This window comes from Chiloscyllium plagiosum, unplaced genomic scaffold (genome assembly GCF_037043375.1).
Source record: "Chiloscyllium plagiosum isolate Xiang-an unplaced genomic scaffold, Cpla_swu_hap1 HiC_scaffold_5, whole genome shotgun sequence".
Lineage (NCBI taxonomy): Eukaryota > Metazoa > Chordata > Chondrichthyes > Orectolobiformes > Hemiscylliidae > Chiloscyllium > Chiloscyllium plagiosum.
In genome coordinates this window covers 92,251,787-92,278,153 of record NW_028270143.1, presented here as the reverse complement: position 1 = coordinate 92,278,153, position 26,367 = coordinate 92,251,787, and the positions used below count along the sequence as shown (strand labels likewise).

The 26,367-nt window shown below is 41.9% G+C and overlaps 1 protein-coding gene across 12 annotated transcripts in view; it reads left to right on the top strand.

Annotated features, from left to right (window-relative positions):
- mpp7a (MAGUK p55 scaffold protein 7a) overlaps window positions 1–26,367 on the top strand; it is a 493,705-nt gene that overhangs the window by 230,919 nt on the left and 236,419 nt on the right. For 9 of the 12 annotated variants that reach the window (XM_087987461.1, XM_087987468.1, XM_087987467.1 and 6 more), the window contains one exon: window positions 17,258–17,376. The exons of the other annotated variants lie outside the window; for them this stretch is intronic. In XM_087987461.1, coding sequence (XP_087843587.1) covers window positions 17,258–17,376 — 119 coding nt within the window. The remainder of the gene's footprint in view (window positions 1–17,257; window positions 17,377–26,367) is intronic. 12 annotated transcript variants of the gene reach the window in all.

Sequence of the window (26,367 nt, the reverse complement as noted above, 5' to 3'; positions counted from 1 at the left end):
TCCACCTCCGAGCTTACTTTTTCAATCAGGACTTCCGCCCACCTTCCTAAGACCCTTTACCTGCCTGCAACACACTCCATCCACCTGGACACCCTGTGCTGGCCTATTATCCGCCCTCGATCTCTTCATTTCCAACTGTCGCCAGGACATTAACCGCCTCAACCTGTCTACACCACTCCCCCACTCCAACCTTTCACCCTTGCAGTGCGCAGCCCTCCACTCCCTTTGCTCCAATCCCAAGCTCACCATCAAACCAGCGGATAAAGGGGGTGCAGTGGTAGTTTGGCACACTGACCTCTACACAGCTGAAGCCAGGTGCCAGCTCGAAGACACCTCCTCACCCCCCATCACCAAACCATCATCTCCCAGACCATACACAAACTCATTACCTCAGGAGATCTCCCACCCACGACTTTCAATCTCCTAGTTCAGGAGCCCTGCACCTCCCGATTCTACCTCCTTTCCAAGGTCCACAAGCCTGACCATCCCGGCCGAACTATTGTCCCCGCCTACTCCTGCCGCACCGAGCTTATCTCCACCTATCTCAATACTGTCCTATCCTCCCCTAGTCCAGGAACTCCCCACATACGTTCAAGATACCACCCATGCCCTCCACCTCCTCCAAGACTTCCGTTTCCCCGGCCCTAACGCTTCATTTTCACCATGGTCATCCAATCCCTCTACACCTCCATCCGCCATGACCAGGGCCTCCAAGCCCTCTGTTTTTTCCTCTCCTGACGTCCCCAACAGTACCCTTCCACTGACACACTCATTCATTTGGCTGAACTGGTCCTCACCCTTAACAATTTCTCCTTCGAATCCTCCCACTTCCTCCAGATGAAAGGCGTAGCCATGGGCACCAGCATGGGCCCCAACTATGCCTGTCTCTTTGGCTACGTAGAACAGTCCGTCTTCCGTAGGTACACTGGCACCACTCCCCATCTCTTCCTCCGCTACAGTGATGATTGCATCGGCGCCACCTCGTGCTCCCACGAGGAGGTTGAACAGTTCATCAACTTCACCAACACATTTCACCCCGACCTTAAATTCACCTGAACCATCTCTGACATCTCCCCCCCCCCCCCCCTCCAAAGACACCTCGAACTCCATCAATGACAACTGACTTAACACTGACTTTTTTTTTCAAACCCACCAACTCCCACAACTACCTGGATTACACCTCTACCCATCCTACCTCCTGCAAAAATGCTATCCTCTATTCCTAATTCCTCCGCCTCTGCCGTATCTGCTCCCAGGAGGACCACCATGGAACACACCAGATGACGACCTCCTTTAGAGACCGCAATTTCGCTTCCCACGTGGTTAAAGCTGCCCTCCAGTGCATCTCATCCATGCCCCCCACCTCTACCCTCAAACCCCACCCCTTCAACCGCAACAAGGACAGAACCGCCCAGTCCTCACCTTCCGCCCTATCAACCTCCGCATAAACCACATCATCCGCCAACATTTCCGCATCCTACCAACGGACCCCATCCTACCAACGGACCCCACCACCAGGGATATATTTCCCTCCCCACCCCTTTCCACTTTCCGCAAAGACTGTTCCCTCCATGACTACCTGGTCAGGTCCAGGCCCAGGCCCCCCAACAACCGCCCTCCCCTCCTGGCAACATCCCCTGCCACCGCAGGAATTGCAAAACCTGCACCAGCACCTTTCTCTCCCCCCCCCCCCCCCCCACCCCCCACCTTCATCCAAGGCCCCAAAAGAGCCTTCCACATTCATCAAAGTTTTACCTGCACATCCACCAATGTCATTTAGTGTATCCGTTGCTCCCGATGCGGTCTCCTTTACATTGGGGAGACTGGATGCCTTCTTGCACAGCGCTTTATGAAACATCTCCAGGACACCTGCACCAACCAACCCCACTGCTCTGTGGCGAACATTTCAACTCCCCCTCCTACTCTGCCAAGGACATGCAGGTCCTGGGCCGCCTCCATCACCACTCCCTCACCATCTGACACCTGGAGGAAGAATGCCCTGTGTCTGTGTGGATTTCCTCTGGGTGCTCCGGTTTCCTCCCACAGTCCAAAGATGTGCAGGTCAGGTGAATTGGGCATGCTAAATTGCCCGTAGTGTTAGGTAAGGGGTAAATGTAGGGGTATGGGTGGGTTGCGCTTCGGCAGGTTAGTGTGGACTTGTTGGGCCGAAGGGCCTGTTTCCACACTGTAATGTAATCTAATCTAAAAACGCCTCATTTTCTGCCGCTGGATCCTTCAACCCCAGGGCATCAATGTGGATTTCACCAGTTTCCTCATTCCCCCTCACCCCCCCCCCAACCTTACCCCAGTTTGAACCTTCCAGCTCAGCACCATCCTCATGACCTGTCCGACCTGCCAATCTTCCTTCTTACCTATCCGCTCCGCCTTCCTCTCCGACCTATCACCTTCATTCCCACCTCCATCCACCTATTGTACTTTTAGCTACCTTCTCCCCAGCCCCACACCCCTCCCATTTATCTCTCCACCTTGGAGGCTCCCAGCCTAATTCCTGATGAAGGGCTTCAATTTTCCTGCTCCTCGGATGCAACCTGACCTGCTGTGCTTTCCAGCACCACTCTAATCTTGACTCTGATCTCCAGCATCTGCAGTCCTTACTTTCGCCTATTTGCACGACAGCCAACTTTCCACTCTCGTCCAGATTACATTTGCAGCCACCACATTGAACTTGGATTCATACTTATCCTCTCATAAAGAAACATGTTCTGCTATTAGGTATAATTATGCACATAAGTAGTTCCACCTTTACAAGCTTGAAGTCTCTTGTTCCTTTTTTTTGTACAAGAAATCCAGGTTTGTGTTTCACGTGCAGCTATGTCTATTTGAAATTTTGAGTAGTTGCCAGTCTCCAGCTTAATTGCACGCTGAGTCATTAAAGCTGACCTCATTGGTGATCTCTTTGTGTCTTTTCATCTGTTGCTTTGTTTGTGTGCAGTCAATTCTTTTCCATGGCATTTTCTGCAAAGTGTTTGTTTTGTTTTCAGTTCTCTTTCATATTGAGCAAAGCTGTTTCCCGTGTTCCTTCTCAATCATACACTCCTGAAGAGTCTTTGGGGTTTGTTTCCATTGAGCTGCAACTTGCCTCTGTCCTGACCTGCAGTTCCCTTTGTTTGAAGTATAGCACTCGCTCTCTATCCATTCAATTCCCTGGTGACTTTGAGTGAATGAAAGACTGTGCTTTTAGCTCACATGGAAAATCCCATCTGTATTCAACAATATTATGTTAACAGCTTGAAGCAGTTCCTTGAATACCCTTGTGTTTTTCCTTGTGGTATAGTGTTGAGCCTGCACCCTTTGGTGTGTTTTCATGGTCTTGTCCATTAATGATTATGCATTTCTTGATGAGATGGTCCAATGGGCTGAGGAGTGGCAGATGAAACTTAACTTGGGTAAATGTGAGATATAACCTTTTGGGAAGGCAAACAGGGCAAGATTTGTACAGTTAATGGTGGGACCCTGGAAAGTATTGCTGACCAAAGTGACCTCGGGATGCATGTACGCAGTTCCATGAGAGTGGAGTCGCAGGTAGACAGGGTGGTGAAGATGGTGTTTAGCACATTTGCCTTCATTGGTCAGAACATTTGAGCATAGGAATTGAGACATCATGTTGCGATTGTACAACTCATTGGTGAGGCCACTTTTAGAATACTGCCTGCATTTCTGATCGCCTTTCCCAAGGAAGGCTGTCATTAAACTTAAGAGGGTTCAGAAAATATTCACAACAATGTTGCTGTTTCTGGAGGGTTTGAGCTTTAGGGAGGGACTTAACAGCCTGGGGCGTTTTTCCCTGGAGCATCGAAGGCTGAGGGCAGACCTTACAGAAATGTATAAAATCATGAGGTGCATGGATAGGATGAATAGACAAGGACTTTTCCCCAGTATGGGGAATCCAAAACTGGAGGGCAGAGATTTAAGATCAGAGGAGCAAGATTTAAAAACGACCTGAGGGTTCATTCTTTCACAAAAATGATGGTGCGTGTATGGAATGAGCTGCCAGAGGAAGTGGTGAAGGCAGGTACAATTATAATGTTTAAAAGGCATCTGGATGGGTACATGAATAGGAAGGATTTATAGGGATATGGGCCAAGTGCTGGAAAATGGGACAAGGAGAGATTGGGATGCCTGGTTGGTGTGGACAAGTTGGACTGCAAAGTCTCTTTTTCCTGCGTACACCTTTTGAATTTAAGCTCTGTATGGCTGCTGATGCTGAAAAATGCTTTGTCAGTGCAGACTCTGTCTTGTCTCTGTCATCATCCATGGCTCAGTGACTTTGCATGCTTCACACGTGGAGAAATGTTGACTCCCACATGTGTTCTAGCTTCTGGTGAAGCTCCGCCTCAAAATGAGTGGCTTCTTTAAATTTGTGTTGATAACTTTTACTTCTCTGTAAAATTTATAGTTTGAATTTCAAGAGCCTGATGTTGTGACAGGGCGCCTTTTGATCATGTTGTGCACAAACTTTAGTTTTCGTGTAATTTCAACAATTGTGCCAACCATGGAAACGGTCATTATCATCTTAAATGGTGAAGCACAGTCAATGGACTGAATCGCCTATACCACCTCTTTTCTGTGTTTCTATTATCATCTTATGTTCCATCATGTATTGCTTTACTTTATAGTGTTCCTGTGATCACCTCGTAATGTTTCATTTTGTTAAGGGAGTTGTACAAATATGTGTTGGTGTTTGGGAATTCACATGATGAGTTCCACAATAATTAGTTAGCAATTGCGTACAATCAATAAGTTTTGGGACTTGAGAACATTTCTGGCATCTTTTTGTGTAAGTACAAATGGTACTGAAAAGTATTTTCATGAACTCTTGACATATATTTGAACTCAAGAAGATGGATGTAGTGATTGTAATTAGGTCAGCGAGGTGGATATCATGGAATAAGGGTTCCCTGATTGGGGTTGTTAATCTGGTCCAATCTGGGAGCTCAGGCTGACAGATAAGAATAAGTGACACCGTTGGGGCCCATGCATAAGGGATAATACGTCTGACTTTGGATCAGAAGATTGCAGGTTCAAGTCCTGCCTGGCTTGAGTGCAATTGGCAACTTCTACACATAAGCACTGCCCTTTATCTGTCTTTGCTTGTTAATGCATACTGACCGCATGGATGTTTTCCTGATAGTGGAATGTATGGAGTAAAGTTTTAGCACAGTGGCTACAAAAAAAGAACAGGATTGCTATTCATTAACTCTGTTTACTCTGAGAGCTGGCTGTGAAGGAGCTGGAACAGTGTCAAGTACTCTGCACATGTAAATAAAGGATAACTTGGTGATGGGATAACAGCCTTTGTGGAGCTATTTCCATGGGGTTACACTGCCATCTGCAAATTTACCTTTATGCTCTGAGATGCTCAGTTATGCATTGTTTCTTTTCTCATGCTGAAGTGTTCTATAAAGTTAGGTGAAGCTGATCTGCTCCACTGCACCACTGTGCTGCTAAATAATGCTGCTGTTACTGTGTATGCATTTCATAGACATGGCCTTTCTCTTAATAAATATTGGGTGTGAATTTTCTAAGGTAAAACTTGAGAATATAAGTGGTGCTAATGCAGAACTTAGTGAAATAGTGGTGAGAGTGTTGAGTCAAGTAATTTAATATAAGTGGCGAAAGTGAAGACTGCAGATACTGGAGATCAGAGTCGAGAGTGTGGTGCTGGAAAAGCACAGCAGGTCAGGCTGCATCCGAGGTGCAGGAGGTTCAGCATTTCGAGCAAAAGCCTTTCATCAGGTTTCTCCGCCTCCGCTGCATCTGCTCACAGGGGGACCAGTTCCACCACACATCACATCAGATGACCACCTCCTTCAAATACCTCGATTTCCCCTCCCACATCGTCCTTGATGCCTTCCAGCGCATTTCATCCACTTCCTGCACCTCTGTCCTCGCACCCCATCCCTCCAACTGAAACAAGGACAGAAATCCCCAGTCCTCACCTTCCACTCACCAACCTCCGTATATACGTCGCATCATCCTCCGCCATTTCTGCCACCTACAAATGCCCCCCCCAACCAGAAATAAATTTGCCTCCCCACCCCTATCTGCTTTCTGTGAAGACCATTCCCTCCGCGACTGTCTTGTCAGGTCCATGCCCCCCCATCAACCATCTTCCTCTCCTCCTGTCACCTTCCCCTGCCACTGCAGGAATTGCAAAACCTGTGCACACACCTCCCCCCTCACCTCCATCCAAGGCTCCAAAGGAGCTTTCCACATCCATTAGAGTTTTACCTGCACTTCCACACATGACATTTACTGTATTCCTTGGTCCCGATGTGGTCTTCTCTACTTTGGGGAGACAAGACGCCTACTTGCAGAATGCTTCAGAGAACATCTCGGGGCCACCTGCACCAAAACACCCCACTGTCCTATTGCCGAATACTTCAATTCCCCCTCCCACTCCGCCAAGGGCATGCAGGTCCTGAGCTTGCTCCATCGCCATACAATAGCCACCCGACGTCCGGAGGAAGAATGCCTCATCTTCCACCTTGGGACCCTCCAACCCCATGACATCAATGTAGATTTCACCAGTTTCCTCATTTCCCCTCCCCTCAACTTATCCCAGATCCAACCTCCCAACTTAGCACCGCCCTCATGACCTATCTGACCTGTCCATCTTCCTTCCCACCTATCCGCTCCCCGGTCCTCTCCCACCTCTCATCATTACCCGCACCTCATTTACCTATTGCACTCTCAGCTACCATCCCACCCCCCAGCCCCATCGCCTCTCCCCCCCTCCCATTTATCTCTCCACCCCCTTGGCTCACAAGCCTCATTCCTGATGAAGGGATTTTGCCTGAAATGTTGATTCCTGCTCCTTGGATGCTGCCTGACCTACTGTGATTTTCCAGCACCACACTCTCAACTCTAAATTAATATTTTGCTTGTTGTTCAGTCACAAGAATAAATCTTTGTTGTGTTTTTGAAGCAGTTTTATTCCAGTTCAAGGAGTTGGGATGATTTAAGACTTTGCAATGAGTGAGAGTGCTGCTGGGCTGTTTGTATTTATTGCCCATCTCCATATCTGGCATTGCACTGCTAATGACATTTCAGCTGCTTGAGATGGCTGAATTGTGTGCTTGGTAGAATATTTGTTTAGTTAGATGTCAATGTGCTGATCGTGGAAAGTGCCAATTGCATAGCTACTGCATAGTAGCATGAGACAGCTTGCTTAACCTGCAATTAAAATATTTGAGATGCTTTACCTGTGCAGTATATTCTGTGGTAAATGGAGCATTTCTCTGATCCAAAGTGAGTTTTTGATTTACTGCATGATACACAGCGAACAATGATTTAAACAGATCTGAAATAAAAACAGAAATTACAGCAGAATTTCAGCAGGTCTGGCAAAATGTGTGGAGAGAAAGCAGAGTTAACTTTTAGAGTTCAGTCACTCTTCTTTGGAATGGATCTGATCAGGATAGCCAGTGCTCCACAGGATAGCTTTGCATCTGTTTCTCTATCAAACTTACAAGGCAAGCAAATGTACAATTTAGCCAGTCACTCAGACTGTTAGTCGTGAAAAACTGGTGCCAAATGGAAGATTGGAACCCTGAAGAAGGATTACTGGACTTGCAACATGAATTCTGTTTCTTCTCAATAGATGTTGTCAGATCCACAGGTATATAAGGACTATCTACGAATAGGTTGAACGCACACTCATTGAAATTTAGTAGAATGAGAGGCACAATTCTCAGGGAACTTGATAGGATAGATATGGAGAGACGATTTACCCTCAGATCAGAAAGTATAATCTCAGATTAAGGAGTCATAAGAACTAGGAGCAGGCATAGGCAATTCAGCCCTTTGTGCCTTCTCTGCCATTTTAACATGATGGCTAATCTCATCTTGGACTCAACTCTACTTTCATGCCTACATTCCATAACCCTTCAACCTAAAATTAATTTAAAATCTGTCTATCTCCTCCTTACCTTTATTCTATGTCCCAGCTTCCATTGCACTCTTGGTTTGTGAATTCCATAGATTCACGACCTGAAAAGAGAATTGTAGAATTTCTTCTGAGGATAGTGAATCTGTGGAATATTTTACTGTAGAGGGCTGTTGAGGCTGAGACAAACAGATTTTTAGTCAGTAAGGGGATCAAGAGTTTTGGGGAAAAGGCAGGAAAGTAGATTTGAGGATCATCAGATTAGCCATGATTCATTGAATAACAGAGCAGACTCAGTGGGCTGAATGGCCTACTTCTATTCATATGTTTTATGGTCTAAAAATGAAGTAATTGGCCCTGAAGAAGATACTAAGACTTTGTGTGCCATCAAAATAGGTCAGCCACTGACCTGACCTTGAGAAGCTTGTATTGAATTGGTCCTTTGAAGACCATCAGTTTCGTAACACTGCCATCAGAACTGCAATATCTATAAACACACTTCAAATCAAACTCTCAAGCCAGCAAAGATTTCAGACTGAGGGCTAGTTGATGTAACCACTTTTAAGAATGGAAATCTCTCTTTATTGAAGAAGATTGTTCAGAGCTTGCCAAACGACTTCAGTGACAAAATTACAAATATTCCAGTGATGCATCTTCAAAGAGCAGAAAAAGCACAAGTGACCATTCTTTGGGAACATAGATAAAATGTTTATAAAGTCTAACAGACAAATGAAAAGTGAAAAGGCAAAAGAAATAGTTCTAGTGAAAGCTGCAGAAGCTGAGAGGACAAGATGATACTCGTCTATATGGCTGACTGAATGAAATTAAACTTTATAGTCAATTTCAAATGTAAAATCATGCTGCAAGTCAAATGTGCTGCATTCTGTAATAATGGTTGCATGGATGAAGTTACTGATTGATTGTAGACTTGGCATCCCAGTGGTATACATAAAGAATACAGCTTGTTAGTATAGCATGTATTCATATCCCATAAAAACCAATGACTTCAAGAGGTTCCTGTGGGGGAAACAAAATCACGCATATTGCGCTCTTCAAAGGAGTCTTTTATCCACAGTGCAATCTTTGGATCATTCTCTCAACGGGTCTTTCAGGGATCATTTTCTCACTGAATGGAATATAGGCAAATGGTTGATGGAGGGAAATAAATTTTAAAAAAGCATGATTCCTTTATGATTTGTGTAATTTCATCACCAAATTGTACCATACTCTTGGTGCACTATCTCTCCTCAGATCATTGAGAGAATATGGCGATAGGGGTTTGGGATAGGCAAGGGAGTTATCACAGTCAGCAAAGTTAGTTGTGCTGGGCATGAATTAAACTAGAATTTGAAGTTGAACAAAGATAACATTTAAAATGACTGTGAACACTTGCCATTGAGCTTTCGGCTTCAAAGATGTCCTTAGATCATGACAACAAAGTAGGTGTGAATTTGTTGGAATTGTGCTACTCCATTCCAATGTACTTAATAAAGGAGACACACTGAATCAGGGAGAGCCAGCTTCTGCTGCTAGTTGCAAAATTCAGGCCATTACAGTGTTTTTTTTTCACTTTTGTACTGTCCAGCATTGAAATGATATTTGGTAGGGCGATGGGAATCAATGCAAGGTGTCCGAGAAAGAAGAATGAAGGGCAAGATCAAAAGACAGAAAGGGGGATTAAAAAAAAGTGGCTGGCAGAGAAATCATGGGCCAGGGTTAAGCAAGGCCACAATGAAAAATCATGCGGATGGGACAATCAAGTTAAACAGGGAGATTTTAAGGCTTTGCGCATTAATATGTGGACCATTTGCAGTCAAGTAAAGTAAATGATTTAATCGTGCAAATGGATGAAAACAGGTATTCAGTGTTCAGGAAGGACAGACAAAATAAAGGTGATGGAGTTACTTTGCTGGTTGAAGAGGAAGTTAATACAATAGTGAGGAAAGATATTGGCTCCAGCAATTTGGAATCTATTTGGGAATAGCTGAGAAGCACGAAAGGTTAAAAGAAAAACATTTGTGGGGTTGTATGTCGACCCTCAAATTGTTGGGGTAATATCAGGAATACTTTTAAATAGGAAATTAGATTTGCATGGACTAAAGGAACATCTATAATTATGTGTGACTTTAATTCATAGATTGAGCAAATCAAATTAGTAATAATACTGTAGAGGTGAAATTCCTGGAGTGCAGATGGGATGGTTTTCTGGACCAGTACGTTGAGGAACCAACTGGAGAACAGGCCATCCTCGACTAGGTATTGTGAAATGAGAAAAGAATAATAGTCAGTGTGGTTGTGCAAGGCTTCTTGAGAAGGCAAGCACAAAGAAAACTATGAATTGGAGACCAGTCAGTCTGACATTGGAAGAGGGGAAAATGCTGGCATTCATTCTAACAGATTAAGTAGCTGATCACTTAGAAACAGTGACAAGTTTGGACAGATTCAGCATAGATTTATGAAAAGCAAATCATGCTTGATAAATCTACTGGAATTCTTCAGGGATGTAACTAGTAGAGTTGATGAGGATGAACCAGTGGGTGTGATTTATTTGGACTTGCAGAAGGCCTTCAACAATGTCCCACATAAGAGATTAGTATGTAAAATTAAAGTGCAAGGGGTTGGGTGTAGTGAATTGACACTGAGAACTGGTTGGCAGATAGGAAACAGAGTGGAAATAAATCTGTCTTTTTCTGAATGCCAGTCAGTGACGTGTGGGATTCTGCAGTGATCAGTGCCAGGACCCCGGCTATTCACAATATTTATTAATTATTTAAATGATGGAAATAAATGTAATATTTCCACATTTCCATGACACAAAGCTGGGTGGTGCGTGAGCTGTGAGAAATATGGGGAGATGCTTCAGTGTGGTTCAGACAAACTGAGCAAGTGGGCAAATCCATGGCAGATGAGTATAATGTGGATAAATTTGAGTTTTCTACTTTGGTAGCAAAAGCAAGAAAGTTGAAAGGGTATGAATTGAGAGAGGGAAGTGTCCAATGAAACCTGGGTGTTCTCATTCACCAGTCACTGAAGATAGGCATGCAGTACCAGCAGGTGGTAAATAAAACAAATTATATATTGACTTTCATAAGAGAGGATCTGAGTACAGGAATAGCAATGTATTGCCACAGTTGTACAGGTGTTGGTGAGTCAAAACCGGAATATTGTGTGCGTAGTTTTGGTCATCTCATCTGTAGAAGGATGTGCTGTCTATAGAGCAAGTGCAGAAAGGCTTAGCACACCCACTTCTGGGACTACGTGACATATCAGGAGAGGTTGAATCTATTCTGTACTGGGCAGTTTCTAGGACCGAGGCAGAACCAAAGAACATACACCTTGGTCATTTGCTGCAACTCAACTCCGAGGCTTTATTCTGAAGCTGTGCCCAAGTCACCACAAACCTGTAACCTTGCAGATTAATTACCTGTGTTCACATGACTCACCTTTCAAAGGGACATGGACTCCAAATAATATAAGCCAACCGTATTATATAACATGTTTGAGATCACATTTGCTGGAGTTCAAGAAAATGAGAGGGGGTTTCGTAGAAACTTATAAAATTCAACAGGGTAAATACAGGAAAGATGTTCCCAATGTCCAAGAGAGTCCAGAATCAGGGATCACAGTCTAAGGTTGCTGAGTGAACTATTTAGGACTGAGATTCGACATTTCTCCACTCAAAGTGGTGAGTCTGTAGAATTTGCTCCCATAGCAAGCTGTCAAAGCCAAAACATTGATTTCAAGAAGGGACTAAAGGGATCAAAGGATATGCAGGAAAAGTGGGGACAGGCTATTGAGTTGGATGATGAGCCTTGATCATGAATGGTGAAGCAGATTCGGTGTGCTGAATGGCCTATTCCAGCTTCTAGTGTTTGTGCTTTTATGTCATGGAGCATCAAAGGTTAATTAATCTGTATTGTTTTTTTTGTCTGGATGAATTAACTATTTCATTACAGATATAAATCAACTTTCTTTATTTTTACTTTTTACTAATTTAAATGTCTTTGATTTACTTCTATTAGCGTCAGTTTCTGTCTCTTCTCGCAATGCATCTTGCAGAAAGCTTGGCTATGACTGAAAATTAGCTTCAGTGAAAACAATGAGGCTGACATTGAGCAGTTCATGCCATTCTACGATTGTAAAATTTCCAAACTACAATCTGGTGATAGTTGCAAAGGTTTTAAATATAACTGGAGAAATGTAGCCCCTTCTCATTCTTAGGTTGTTGGCTGCATACTCTCTCTCTAGCTGTGATGGAGTCCACAGATTACATTGTCAAAACAAACTCCTGTCAACAGTTGTTCGAAAGTTTTGTTATTTATTGAGTGCTGTTGCTGTGATCTACTTGGGTATCATGCCTAACATTGGATATAGAAAAGTTTTATCTCCAAAACAACTGCTCGTGCTCTGGATAGTGGTAGTAAATTTATTCTGTCATCTGTTTCTTCACTATTAAGTCAAAATATGCACTTGAGACAGTGTCAAAGATCATTGGTAGAACAATTATAGCAACGATGTATGTCTTTATTAAATTGGGGATCTCGCTGATTAATTTGAAAAAAAAAATTTTTTCTCACCAGAACATTTTGTAAAGTTATTCCAGTTCAGACAATGAGGAATTTGAATTTAAATTTAAATTTCAACTCTTTGCAATGAATTTCCAGCAACTTGAAACCAAAGTTATAAATTAAAAGAATGTTTCTGGCCATTTACCCTGTTTAACTGTGAGGAATTTTCCTTTCGGTGAAACAAATTTTACTTTCATTTTGGACGGAATTTGATAAGTATCCAAATATTTCAGAAACGAATGTGATTGAACCAATCTGAGAGATTTAAAAAAAACTAAAGGTTTAAGCAACATTCACAAAAATTGAAATTTTAATTATGTACTCGGATTAAGGGAAAGATCATGGAGTCATTTCTCTTAAGATTGTGGCATTAAATATTGTTATTACCAAATTTCTCAGTGGAATAAGCATTCCCCATTCTACTTCAGAATTTGTCCATTTTAAATTAAACTTTTTAACAAAATGAGTTTGTCATTAAAATTGATGTTTAAAAAATTGTGCAAGTGTGATTAGTGCAAGATGAGAGGCAGCGCAAGAAAAGACTTGTGAAAAGAAATAATATTTGCAGAAGCCTGTTGTAAATTACTTGTGTATTGCTTACATTTTTATTTGGCCAGCATTTAGGGGCTGTCTATAATTTACATTGCAGGAAAGTTTCAAAAGTTTCATGTCTACAAAGAAATATTGTGATGTGCTTTGGGTCACAATTTTATTTTTGTAATGTTTCGGCACACATTCTTTTGAGATGACATCCATTTTATAGAGTCATAAAAGCATCATACTTCAAGCAGTTTCTGTTGTCTCCATTGCATGCTTTGTGGTGCAGTTTTTTTCATCACTTGGTTTTATTTTTTTTTCGAAGCTTATAGCTTTCATAATAGTGAACTAACTTTCTAAACTAAAGCCTGATATTTTTCTGAGTCTTGCACCACTCCAACAGTAGCTTTCACTAAGTTTTTTTTTATTTCCAACCTTCTCAGGATTCCCTGGTGCTAGCAATATATTTGATTATGTAATTATCTGTCACAGCATGGTAAACATTTACAGATATTAAGGGCATTTTCAGTCACATGACCTCGTTGACTCAGATTACTTAAATATGTAGGTAAAAACAATGACTGCAGATGCTGGAAACTAGATTCTGGATTAGAGTGGAGTTGGAAACGCACAGCAGTTCAGGCAGCATCCGAGGAGCAGGATTCTCCACTATTCAGGCTCTCTGCCTGTATTCCTGATGAAGGGCTTTTGCCCGAAACGTCGATTTTCCTGCTCCTCGGATGCTGCCTGAACTGCTGTGCTTTTCCAGGACCACTCTAATCCGTTATTTAAATGTGTAGAATGGTTCTCATACCTACTGATTGTAACCAGATTAAAAGGAGCCAAAGTACATTCTTTATGTATTAACAATGTACTTTTCATATCCAAGAAGAATTCATGGTACAATGGAAAGTGAATCTAGTACATTCCTTAAGTCTGATGTACCTTTGTGTTCTGCTATCGTACAGATATGAAGCAAAACATGTGTGCAACAGGTTAGGGAGGCGACGGTCTAGTGATATTATTGTTATACCAGAGACCCAGGTAATGTTCTGGGGACCGGGATTTGAATCCCGCCAAGGCAAATGGTGGAATTTGAATTCAATAAAAATCTGGAATTAAGTGTCTAATGATGACCATGAATCCATAGTTAGTTATAAGGAAAAATCCATCTGATCCATCCTTACCTGGTCTGGCCGACATGTGACTCCAACAGCAAAGTGGTTGACTCGTAACTGCCCTTTGTGCAATTAGCCAGTGATGCTCTCATACCATGAATGAATTTAAAAATGACATGATTTGGATTATTTATTTTGATTTCTTGCTATCTCTCTAACAACAATCTGATATTAGCCAGTCTGTTGACCTTGGTATTCCATTCAGTTCTGAGCTTTTGGCCACCTGCTCTTGCTGTCTCTATGACAGCTTAGTTCAATTTCCATAACATTACTCAACTTCGCCCAATTGGTTCATCTGTTGATCAGGCTTTTGTTACCTCGAGAGTCAACTCTTGGCAAGTTTCTACATTCTATTCTTCTTAAACCAGAAATAATTCAGGACGCTCCAGCTCATTTCTTAATTTGTAGCATGTGCCCTTCTCCTATCACTCCTTTGCTTGTTGACCTATGGTGGCGTCTGATCAAGCAACATCCTGATTGTAAAATTCTCATACTTCCTTTCAAATTCTTCCACAAATCTTTTCCAACCCCCACAACCTTCTGAGGTGTCTGTGTTCTTCTAGTTCTGATTTCTTGACCCTTCACAGTTTTAATTGTTTCCACCATTGGTGTTTTCTGTTGAGTTGCCTGGACTCTAAGCTCTTACCCGTCTGCCTCTCTAACTTGCTTTTCCTCCTTTGATGTGCTTCTGATAATTAACTTCTTTAACACGTCAGAATGACTTCTTTGGTCATTCATCCAATATAATCTCATGAAGCTTAGTATCAGTCATGTTTGGTTTTATACTGTTCTTGTGAAGTGGTTAGCACTGCTGCCTCACAGTGCCAGGGACCCACATTCAATTTCAACCTTGGGCGACTGTCTGTGGAGTTTGCATGTTCTCCTGGTATCTGCGAGGGTTTCCTCAGTGTGCTCCGGTTTCTTCCCACAGTACAAAGATATGAAGACTAGGTAGATTGGCCATGCTAAGTTGTCTACCATGTCCAGGGATGTGTAGGTTAGGTGGATTAGCCATGGGAAATGCAGGGTTATAATGATAGGATAGGCGGGGTGAGTCAGGGTGGGATGCTTTTCGGACCGTCACTGTGGACTTGTTGGGCTGAATGGCCTGTTTCCACCTTGTAAGGATTCTTAGAATTCGAACACTCTTTCTCCCCTTTGCCAAAAATATGCTGCAACTTGACTTTAAATAATGCCAGGTTACCTCGCTAAAGAGGGCCTGAGCTTTCACTGTTGCTTTACTATTTTGGCTCGTATTGATAGAGTGTGCCTGACGGATGATTGTGCTTTATGCTATCTGTTCCACTGGCTCTTCTTGCCCCTTTCAGAGTAATATTATAAACAAAAACAATTTCCAGTTTGCTTCAGTTCCAAAGAAGTTACATTTACTCTCACCATTAATTAAGTTTCTCTCTCCACACATGCTGCCAAACCTGTTGTGTTTCTCCAACATTTTATTTATTTCAGATCTCCAACATCAGCCATACTTTACTTTTATTTTATGCTACATAAATACGATGTGCTGTCAAGCAAAACTTCAAAATTATAGCATCTGGAAAAATTTAGTTTATTCCTGTGCGTTGTTAGCATATTTTCTAACTTGATTTGGCAATAGTTTGACACCTTGTACATGTCATACTTTAGGAACTGGTTTCACTTCAATATTTAAATTTGTGGACGCCTTTCTTAAAACAAGTCTTGGACCAAGCTTTTGGTCACCTGGCCTTATTTTCCTCCTGTGCATTGCTGTCAGTTTTTGTCTGATTATGCTCCTGTCAAGCACTGTGGAACGTTTTACAATATGTAGAGCTTCTTGTGCAGCTTGTTTTCTTGCTATGGGAGTGTTCAACTTCAATAAATCAATGGAGATTGATCACACACAACCTTTAAATTCTGGGTGGTTGCTCCCTGTACATGATTTGTTTTTTAAAAATGGTTTAAAATAAAATAAGTGCTTCTTGGAACTTGTGTTCCTTTGAGGGGACAAGTGTCCTTTTGTTACTTATGTAATTGCAATACTGTGAAAGGATGATGATGATGACCTAGTGTTGCCACTGAGACTGTCATTTTTCCATGTCTGATCTGCTTCCATGATGGTTATGACTTTGAATTAAGAATTAATTAACTGGTATTAAGAATTGAATTAACTGGTACCCTCAAGCTATTGAAATTCATTTCTGCCTTTTTCTACAGCAATTCAGTATTAAACACAGAACCAGAAGGGAATAAAATTGGTCTTGTAGTTTTACTTTTTAAAATTAAAATGCATAGAATCTAGAGTTTCTATTTAATCATTGTTTAGGCTTAATTTATATTCAGTTTTTTTTATGATTTTGAGAAAGTTGTGGATTAGAAACCGACCCTGTTAATTATGTAATGTCCAGTTCAGTTTCTTCTCAACAGCATAAATGTGGAGATCGCGATGCATGCTTACATTGAGGCTGACTCTGCATTCGCTATTGTTTTTATTCCTGCACACCTAAACTATGCGTCAGCATTTAGAGGTTTTTTTTGGTGAATAGTTTATGATAAAACAATTTTGGCAACCACAATCAAACTGTTGCAATATGGGGATAACGATTTATTAAATAATGGTTCACTGGAGGCCAATAGAAACTGCCTTTTTTGGTGGACTCTGGCTGGGTGAAAGCAACAAATTGCCCTTTTAGCCTGTGTAATCCTCTTGGGAAACCAAACATATGCTGCAACTTGACTTTAAGTAATGCCAGGTTACCTTGCTAAAGGGGCCTGAGCTTTCTCTGTTGCTGTATTACTTTGGATCATATTGATAGAGGGTGCCTGATGGATGATTGTGCTTTATGCTACTGTTGAACAGTGTGCTACTGTCTGTCTCTTGGAGACTGATGGGGAAACATGCCATTTGTAGTTGAGACAGTGCCTTTTGTAACCTTGGGCATCTCCAGAGATTAAGTTCTGTTTCACAGCCTGTGGGTTTCCTCAATTTAAAAAATGAAACACTCCATTCAGGCAGTTGAGAAACAAGTGTCACTTAAGTAGATGATTTCTGTTGCATTACTCTTATTGTATTTCATATTTATTCACAGGTCTGTATGAATTGTTGGCTTCCTTGCCAACCCAGCTGCAGTCACATGTGAACAGCCAGGAAGATCTGACCTTCCTACGGGATATGTTTGGTGAAAAAAGCCTTCATTCACTAGTGAAGGTAACCGCAGTGTAAACTAACCAAGAAAGCATATGGAAAAATGTTTTGGATATAAACTGGTCAACTAACCACCATGTTATTGCGAGTTTAAAAACAAGAAGCTTTTTATTCTGAATATTGCTTGAGTGGAAGTTGTTTAAAGAGGTACTTCCCAAATTGCATAGATAGTTAGTTTAATGAGGTGATAATCTGTTACATTGCATTAAATTAGCCAAAGTGTTATTTTGCTGAAGTTGGATTTAATTTATCAAAATCTATGAATCGTTGCACAAAGTATTGAAGGAATTGCCCTGTGCTTCTCGAAGTAGTGGATTAGTGGATGATCTGTGACCAAGGCCCCTCCATTCCTTTTCTGAAGCATCTCCTAATCATTTAATCTTTCCCACGTCCAAAAATGTGCTTGACTTCCACCAAACACTTCCCCGGAGCAATGTGGCTCAAGTCGGGAACTCAGCCAGCTGAGTTGGAGTTAGAACCTGGCGTTCCTTGCTGCTTAATATGTTTGTTAATTCTCTGACACATTGTTGACTATACTACCTTGTATGAGAGGAGAAAATTTCCAGTGTTGATCCTTAACACAGTAATTCTGAATGATGCATGTAATTTATGAATGCGTACAAGAATCTAATATTGACAACAGCTCCCTATTTACGTCCTTTGTTTTGTGCACATCTTTGCTCATTGTTTCCCCAACTATTTATTTCTATATTTTGATTGAATGCTTGTTGCTTGAACTAATTGCATCAATAAGCTGTTGTAACAATTTGAGAATAAAAGAGAATAAAAAAAATTACAAGAATCCTTCAGCCTTCACTGCATTTTATAAATGAATCCCAACATAGAATCAGATTAAGTAACTTCCATATTATCAAAGCAATTTCTTATTTTAAATCAAGTGTTCAACCAATTGTCTAAATAAAAGATTGCTACTAAATTGTAATACCCTATAACAATTTGATTCTAAATAGATTTATGATGTTGATTTAATTTATTACTGTCACGTGTAGCAAAGTACAGTGAAAAGTTTTGTCTTGCGTGCTTTACAGGCACATCATATTATACAAAAGCATATGGGTAACAGAACAGAGTGCAGGATACAGTATTACAACTGTCAAGAAGGTGCAGAGAAGATCAACATTACCATTTAAGAAATCAGTTCAAAAGTCAGATAACAGCAGGGAAGATGTTCTTGAATCTGTACCTGTATACAAACTTTCATACCTTTTGCCGGGTGGAAGAGAGTACAGCCAGGGTGGGAGGGTTCTTTGATTATGTTGGTTGCTTTCCCGATGCAGCAGGAAGTATCGATGAAGACAATGGATGGGAGGCTGGTGTACATGACAGACTGGGCTGTGTTCACAACTCTCTGGAGTTTCTTGTTGTCTTGGGAAGAGCATTTATCACACAAAGCTGTCATGCATCCAGATAGAATGCTTTCTATGGTGCAGCGATGAAAATTGTTAAGTCATTGTGGACATGCCAAATTTCCTTAGCCTCCTGACGAAGTAGAGAGGTGATTGTGCTTTTTTTGACCAATGTCAGTGTGGGTGAACCAGGACAGTATGTTGGTGATCATCACACCCAGGAACTTGACACTCACAACCATCCCTCCATCATTACCATTAATGCAGACAGGGGCTTGTCCTCCAGTCTGTTCACTGAAATCACTGACTGGCTGTCTTGTTTTGCTGATGTTGATGAAGAGATGGTTGTCTTTACATCATGCCAGCAGGCACTCTATCTCCAACCTGTACTCCATCTCATAGTTGTTTGACATCTGACCTACAATAGTGGTGGTGTCAGCAAACTTGTAAACTGAGTTGGCGTAGAATTTTGCCACATAGTTGTGAATGTATAAGAAGTCCTTGCGGGGCACCAGTATTGTGGATTATCATGGAGGAGGTGTGGTCGCTTATCCTTACTGACTGCGGTCTGTTGGCCTGGAAGTCAAGAATTCAGTAACAAAGTGGGGAGCAGAAACTTAGGTTTTCAAGTTCGGAAATGCGTTTGTTTGGAATTAGTGTTGAAGGCAGAGCTGAAGTCAATAAGTAGGAGCTTGACATACGTATCATTGTTTTCCAGATGTTTCAGGGATGTGTGTAGGGCCATGGAGATTGTGTCTGTCATGGACCTGTTGAGCCAGTCGGCAAATTGCAAGGGATAAAGGCAGGCTGGGAGGCTGGAGTTGATGTGGGTCATGGCCAACTTCCCAAAGCACTTCATGATTGTGGATGTCAAAGCCACCGGGTGATCGTGATTGAGGCACACAACATATTTTTCTTTGACATTCGGGTAATGGTGGTATTGAAGTGGGGGTTACTTCAGATCATAGTAAGAAGAGGTTAAAGATGTCTACAAATACTCCTGCCAGCTGGTGACACCATCAAAGCCAGTGTGCTGAGACACTGAAATTTGTAAGTCAATGCGAGGTGCTGCATTTTAGGAAAGCAAATCTTAGCAGGACTTATACACTTAATGGTAAGGTCCTAGGGAGTGTTGCTGAACAAAGAGACCTTGGAGTGCAGGTTCATAGCTCCTTGAAAGTGGAGTCACAGGTAGATAGGATAGTGAAGAAGGTGTTTGGTATGCTTTCCTTTATTTGCCAGAGTATTGAGTACAGGAGTTGGGAGGTCTTGTTGCAACTGTACAGGACATTGGTTAGGCCACTGTTGGAATATTGTGTGCAATTCTGGTCTCCTTCCTGTCGGAAAGATGTTGTGAAACTTGAAAGGGTTCAGAAAAGATTTACAGGGATGTTGCCAGGGTTGGAGGATTTGGGCTACAGAGAGAGGCTGAACAGGCTGGGGACGCCCTGGAGCGTCGGAGGCTGAGGGGTGACCTTTCAGAGATTTACAAAATTGAGGGGCATGGATAGGGTAAATAGACCAAGTCTTTTCCCTGGGGCCGGGGAGTCCAGAACTAGAGGGAATAGGTTTGGGGTGAGAGGGGAAAGATATAAAAGAGACTTAAGGGGCAACCTTTTCACGCAGAGGATGGTACATGTATGGAATGAGCTGCCAGAGGATGTGGTGGAGGCTGGTACAATTGCAACATTCAAGTGGCATTTGGATGGGTATAGGAATAGGAAGGGTTTGGAGGGATATGGGCCGGGTGCTGGCAGGTGGAACTAGATTGGGTTGGGATATCTGGTCGGCATGGACGTGTTGGACCGAAGGGTCTGTTTCCATGCTGTACATCTCTATGACTTTATAATCCTCGTCTCATTATACCTGCAATTGCAGTTTAGCACTTCAGAACCTTCATTTCCCATTCCTTGAACATATCTAGCTACTTGGATGTTGTACATACTGTTATTTAAACATACACCAATAGATGGGGTAGCAATGCAGTAGGAGGCACATACCTGATGTGAGTTTTGAGGAGAAGAATATCATTAATTACTTAAATTGCCTGAAGTTTAAGGATATGTTGTGATGCGTACAAAAATCCTATGCTTTTTGTTTGAAATTTCTTATTGGTGAAGAGATGGCTATAGACCTGACTTTGTTCAAATGCGGATGTCATAACACTTGTTATTTTCAGCCAGCATTTAAGTTGCAGTTTAGGATGCTCAAATAAGAGGGAGCAGAATTGTTTTTTTTCCCAACAGGAGGTATAAAATGAGACAAATGATCACTCGGTGATGAGAATAAATGGAAATAAGTACAAATGTATTTGGAGACAAATGTTTGTATTTTAAAAGCTGTAATAACAAGTACGTTGTGGGAACATACTTTGTTGAGTTTAATAGAATTTTCCTGCTTTAAATTCTCATTCTTGTACACGTATTCTCAAAACCATAATGTTTCCTGAATGGTACAGGGTGCAAATAAGCATTTTTTTTTTGAGAAATTTGCTCCTTGACGAGAGAGATATCTTGTTAATGGATTTTCTGTAATTTCTAGCTATTGAGAGATGACTTGACAAAGCTATTTCGATACTCTTAAACCATCTAATGTTAAAATAAATCATATGGCTCTCGTATCTATTATTTACTCTGATGTATTGGTGACCAAGCTGAACATTTTAATCTCGACCATTGTACTGTTTGAATGTGATGTCCTACCATCTTGGCTGCAAAATATAGTATTAAATCTGTTTTTTTTTTGTTCTATAGTTGAGTATCATGGCTATAAATTACAATAACTAACCAAAATCTGGGTCTGTTGTACTTGAAGTTTTTTCAACAATTTCATTTACTTAATAACTTCCACACCCTATGGATGTTTCAAAACATTTTACAGCCAATTGAATATTTTTGAAGTGGTGTCACTGTTGTAGAATTGTACTTGCCAACTTGTGCACAAGAAACTTCCATGAGCAGCAATTTGATGATTTTTTTTTCTGACATCAGTTGAGTGATGATTGTTGGCCAGGATACTCTGAAATAGGGCCATGGGATCTTTTATTCCCACCTCACAAGTCGGTCAGTTTAACTTGTTTTCTGAAAGACAGTGACTGATTTCGTGCAGCTCTCCTACTTGAGTAATAAAGTCTCAATTCTGTGCTCAAGTCTCGAGACTGGGACTTGAGCCGAAATCTTTTACCTGGGAGATGAGAATGCTTTTCTTGTTCCTCAACTATTTTGAAGTTCCTCGTCAAACTTGTGGGTAAAGCATTTCCAAATCACAAGGTGCCTACTCGTGTCTTATTGTATTAACAATGTCAGATTCTGTGCCAGGGCTTTCCTTTAAGAAATTTTTAGTAGTTGAAATACAAATTTGTTAAAATTATGTTGTATTGTTTATTTTCCAGATACAATAATGCTTCAGTGCCATTTTAAGGGTAGGCTGACTTTGCGAAATTAAATGTGATTTCATATGCATTGCCATTGTCATGACATGGGAACCTGACATACTCCCGCTGTTCCTCAAGCTCTCACAAAATGTATAAAGTCTCATTAAACCACCAAGATGACCAAACTGCTGATAAAAATAATTCAGGACAGGTTTTGACATGAACAGAAAATGAATCTATTGTAACACATTTAACTTTAACAAATAGCAGAGGGAAAAAAAGGATTCCAAATCTTCTACTCCTGCTCTTAAGCAATGAATATGGTCTCTATCTTGTTTCTGCTATACCAAAATACAAAAGATAGGAGTCAGACAAGAACATGGTTGAACTGATGTGGCCTCAATTCCACATTCATGCCTATCCTCTCAATTTTTAGTCAAGAATCTATCTGCTTCTGCTTTAAAAATATTCAGTGACCCTATCTCATGGTCTCTGAAGTTGAAAGTTCACAGACATATGCCTCTAAGAGGGATAAATAAAATTCTCCTAATCTCATATTAAATGGGAGAGCCCTTAATGTTAAAGCATCTCCCTTCATTCAAGTCTCTCCCATAAAGGAAACATCTGTTCCACATCTATACCCCAACTGTTTTAAACCTGGAGAAACCTTGTGATGATATCACAGATTGGCATGAATAGCACAATATGGGTGAAGGTAATTAGAGGATGTGTGGGAGATGGTGAGAGAGAAGCAAGTGGAGGATTGTCTCAAAGTAACAGTAAGATTAGAACCTGGTTTCATCTTCAATTACCATGTACAAGACCTTTTGTATTTAGATGCAATAAACTAAAATATAAAGAAGCTCGAGTCTGGAGACAGTTCTTGACCTTGCTTTCTCCTTGACCACACTGTATTAAACCCAAACTCATAGATGTGGGCAAAAGGCCACACAACAAACACTGTCAAAACTCCTCAGGATCTTACATATTTCAGTAAGATCAACTCTCTCTTCTAAACTCCAGTGGATACAGGCCTGACCTGATCATCTTTCCTTGTGAGATGATCTCCTCATCCCAGGAATCAGTGAAGTGTTGCTTCTCTCAACTACTTCTAATGCAATTATCTCCATTCACAAAACATCCAAACTGTACATGGCAGTTTTCACGTGGCCTCACCGATGTCCTGTATAAGTGAAGCAAACATCCCTACTGTATTCCAACTGTTTTGTACCAAACACCAACATTGCATTTGACTTCCTAATCACTTACTATACCTGCAAATTATCTTTGTGATTCATGTACCAGGACACATACATCACTCTGCACCTCAGAGTTCAGCAATTTTTCTCCATAGGTTATTTTTCTGTTCCTCCTGTCAAAGTGGACCAGTTCTTGATTTCACATCTGCCAAATTTTTGCCTGCTCACTTGATCTTTACAAATTCCTATTGTAGATTTGTTATGTTCTCTTCAGAAGTCTTTTTTTTGCCCTACCCATCGTTGTGTGATCAGCAAATTCAGTAGCCATAATAATGCACATTTTGTTGCCGGTTGTAAATAGCTGAAGCCCCAGTGCTGATCCCATTCATTACATCTTACCAACCTGAAAATGCTAACTTTCTTATCATAGAGCATTTCACTGAATCCCTACTCTGTGGAAGCAGGCCATTGGCCCATCGGGTGAACAACAACTCTGTGAAGAGCATTCCACCCAAACCCAACGACTACTCTATCCCTGGAACCCTGCATTTCCCATGGCTAATCCACCTGGCATGCACACCCCTCCATAAATACCTTCTGACTTCTTTGACCAAGCCAGTTTTGTATCCAACTTACCAACTCACTACAGATCCCATGTGATTTAATATTCTGGACCAGCCTACCATGAGGGATCTTGTCAGATGTTTCAGTAAAGTGCATGGTGACAACATCCACTGCCCTACCCTCAACCATCAGCTTTGTTATTACGTTGAAAGCTCAATCAGATTTGCGAGACAACGTCTCCCTTGCACAAAGCCATGCTGACTAGCCTTAATAAGTCCATGCTTTTCCAAGTGCGCAAATTGAATGGCAAAGCAGACTTGATTGGCTGAATGATCTCCTTCAGCTTCCATGCCCTGTGGTCTGTCTTCTACCTAGAATTGCATATGCTGTGAGATGATTAATTATTCCTGTCTCAGTGCACATTAGCAGATATAGAATAGACATTTATTCTGGATAGAACTAAATGATGTGCTCAGAATCTGAAAATATTTTATATGAGCTCACTTTCCAAATTATCTCTGCAAATCTGATTCACTTTATCTATATATAGATGAAAATCACCCGAAATTATCATTATTACTCCATTAGAAGTCTTTATTTATTTCTGTCAATTTCCAACCCTACAGTGTGGATGCTGATGAACAGTGGGGTCCCATAAAGCACTGCCAGAAGTGACATCTCACCTTTCATGTTTCCTAACTCCATCTAAATTCATTCCACATATTGATCTTCAAACGAAGATTTCTGTTGTGACAATGCCATGCTTTTTGCCATTGCTACCGTTCCACCATCTCCTAACTTCCTGTCCTTCAGTCAAAAAACGGAAATAGCTGGAGAAACTCAGCAGCTCTGACAGCAATTGTGAAGAGAAAACAGAGTTAACATTTTGGGTTCAGTGACCCTTCTTCAGAACCATATTTCTATAATATAAATAAAAACATTTTATTTATAATTGAGGTATCAAATCATCCACTTTGTCACAAATGCTGCATATATTCAGGTGCAGTCTTTAGTTCCGTCTTTTTAGTATCTTCACAACCTGCAGCCTTATCAGTAATTGCACAATATTTGTAAACTCTCCCCTTTTATTCCATGGTTCTGATTGTTTCTGCACTTCTGTATTGCTGATTTAGTTTGTCCTCTCACTTCAGTTTATCACAGTGCTGTCATGATTTTGTTGCAAGTCCGTTATGCAGCTCATCAGAACATTTAGTCCCAGCAAGGTTCAAGTCATGAATATCTCAACAGCTCAGTCCCTACATTCCCCATTACTGGTACCAGTGTCTCATCAATTGAAACCAATTTCTCCCATGTCAATTTATTGAACCATACTTTTAATTCTTTAATCTTACTGACTTAAAGTAAAAGCCAGTTTGCTTTTACTTTAGGAAATAATCCAGAGATTCACATCACAGATTTGAAGTTCTTATTGTTGAATTTGGAAGGATTAAGGCTCTTCTGCTGCTTAGCTGCTCAGTTGCGTAGCTGTGTGACTTGCAGACAGACCTACCTGTCCCCTGACCGTGGACAACATTTCTCTTAGCACGTTATAAGCCAACTGCTAGTCTTATCGAATCTCAGGGGGGGTGTCTTGCTCTCTCTGTACTTTTAAGCTCCACTCTGGGTCTTTCTGTTTCTGCATGAAACCGTCTCTCCCTGTTTCTGGCTCTCTCCCTCTGTTTCTCTTCCTCTGTGTCTGTCTGTCTCTCTCTCTCCCCCCCTCTCTATCTCTCATTCTGTCTCACTTCCCCTCTTTTTCTGTCTTTCTCTCTCTCCATCTCTTTGTCTCTGTCTCTCTCTTTGTCTGGATTAGTGGTGCTGGAAGAGCACAGCAGTTCAGGCAGCATCCAAGGAGCTTCGAAATCGACGTTTTGGGCAAAAGCCCTTCATCAGGATTTCGAAGCTCCTTGGATGCTGCCTGAATTGCTGTGCTCTTCCAGCACCACTAATCCAGAATCTGGTTTCCAGCATCTGCAGTCATTGTTTTTACCTCTCTCTTTGTCTGTCTGTCTGTCTCTTTCAAAGTCTCTGCACCTCTTTGTTTGTTTCTGCCTCTCCCTCTGTCTCTCCCTGTCTCTGTTATTTCCTCCTTCCCCTTCACTCCTTCCCTCTTCCCGCCGCCTTCCCCTTTCCTTCCCCTCATTCACCTTCACCTCCTCCTTGCCCCCCCTCCTTCTTGCCCCCCCTCCTCCTTGCCCCCCCTCCTCCTTGCCCCCCCCTCCTTGCCCCCCCGTCCTTGCCCCCCCGTCCCCCCCGTCCCCCCCTCCTCCTTGCCCCCCCCCTTGTCCCCCCCTCCTCCTTGTCCCCCCTCCTCCTTGTCCCCCCCTCCTCCTTGTCCCCCCCTCCTCCTTGTCCCCCCCTCCTCCTTGTCCCCCCCTCCTCCTTGTCCCCCCTCCTCCTTGTCCCCCTCCTCCTTGTCCCCCCTCCTCCTTGACCCCCCTCCTCCTTGACCCCCCTCCTCCTTGACCCCCCTCCTCCTTGCCCCCCTCCT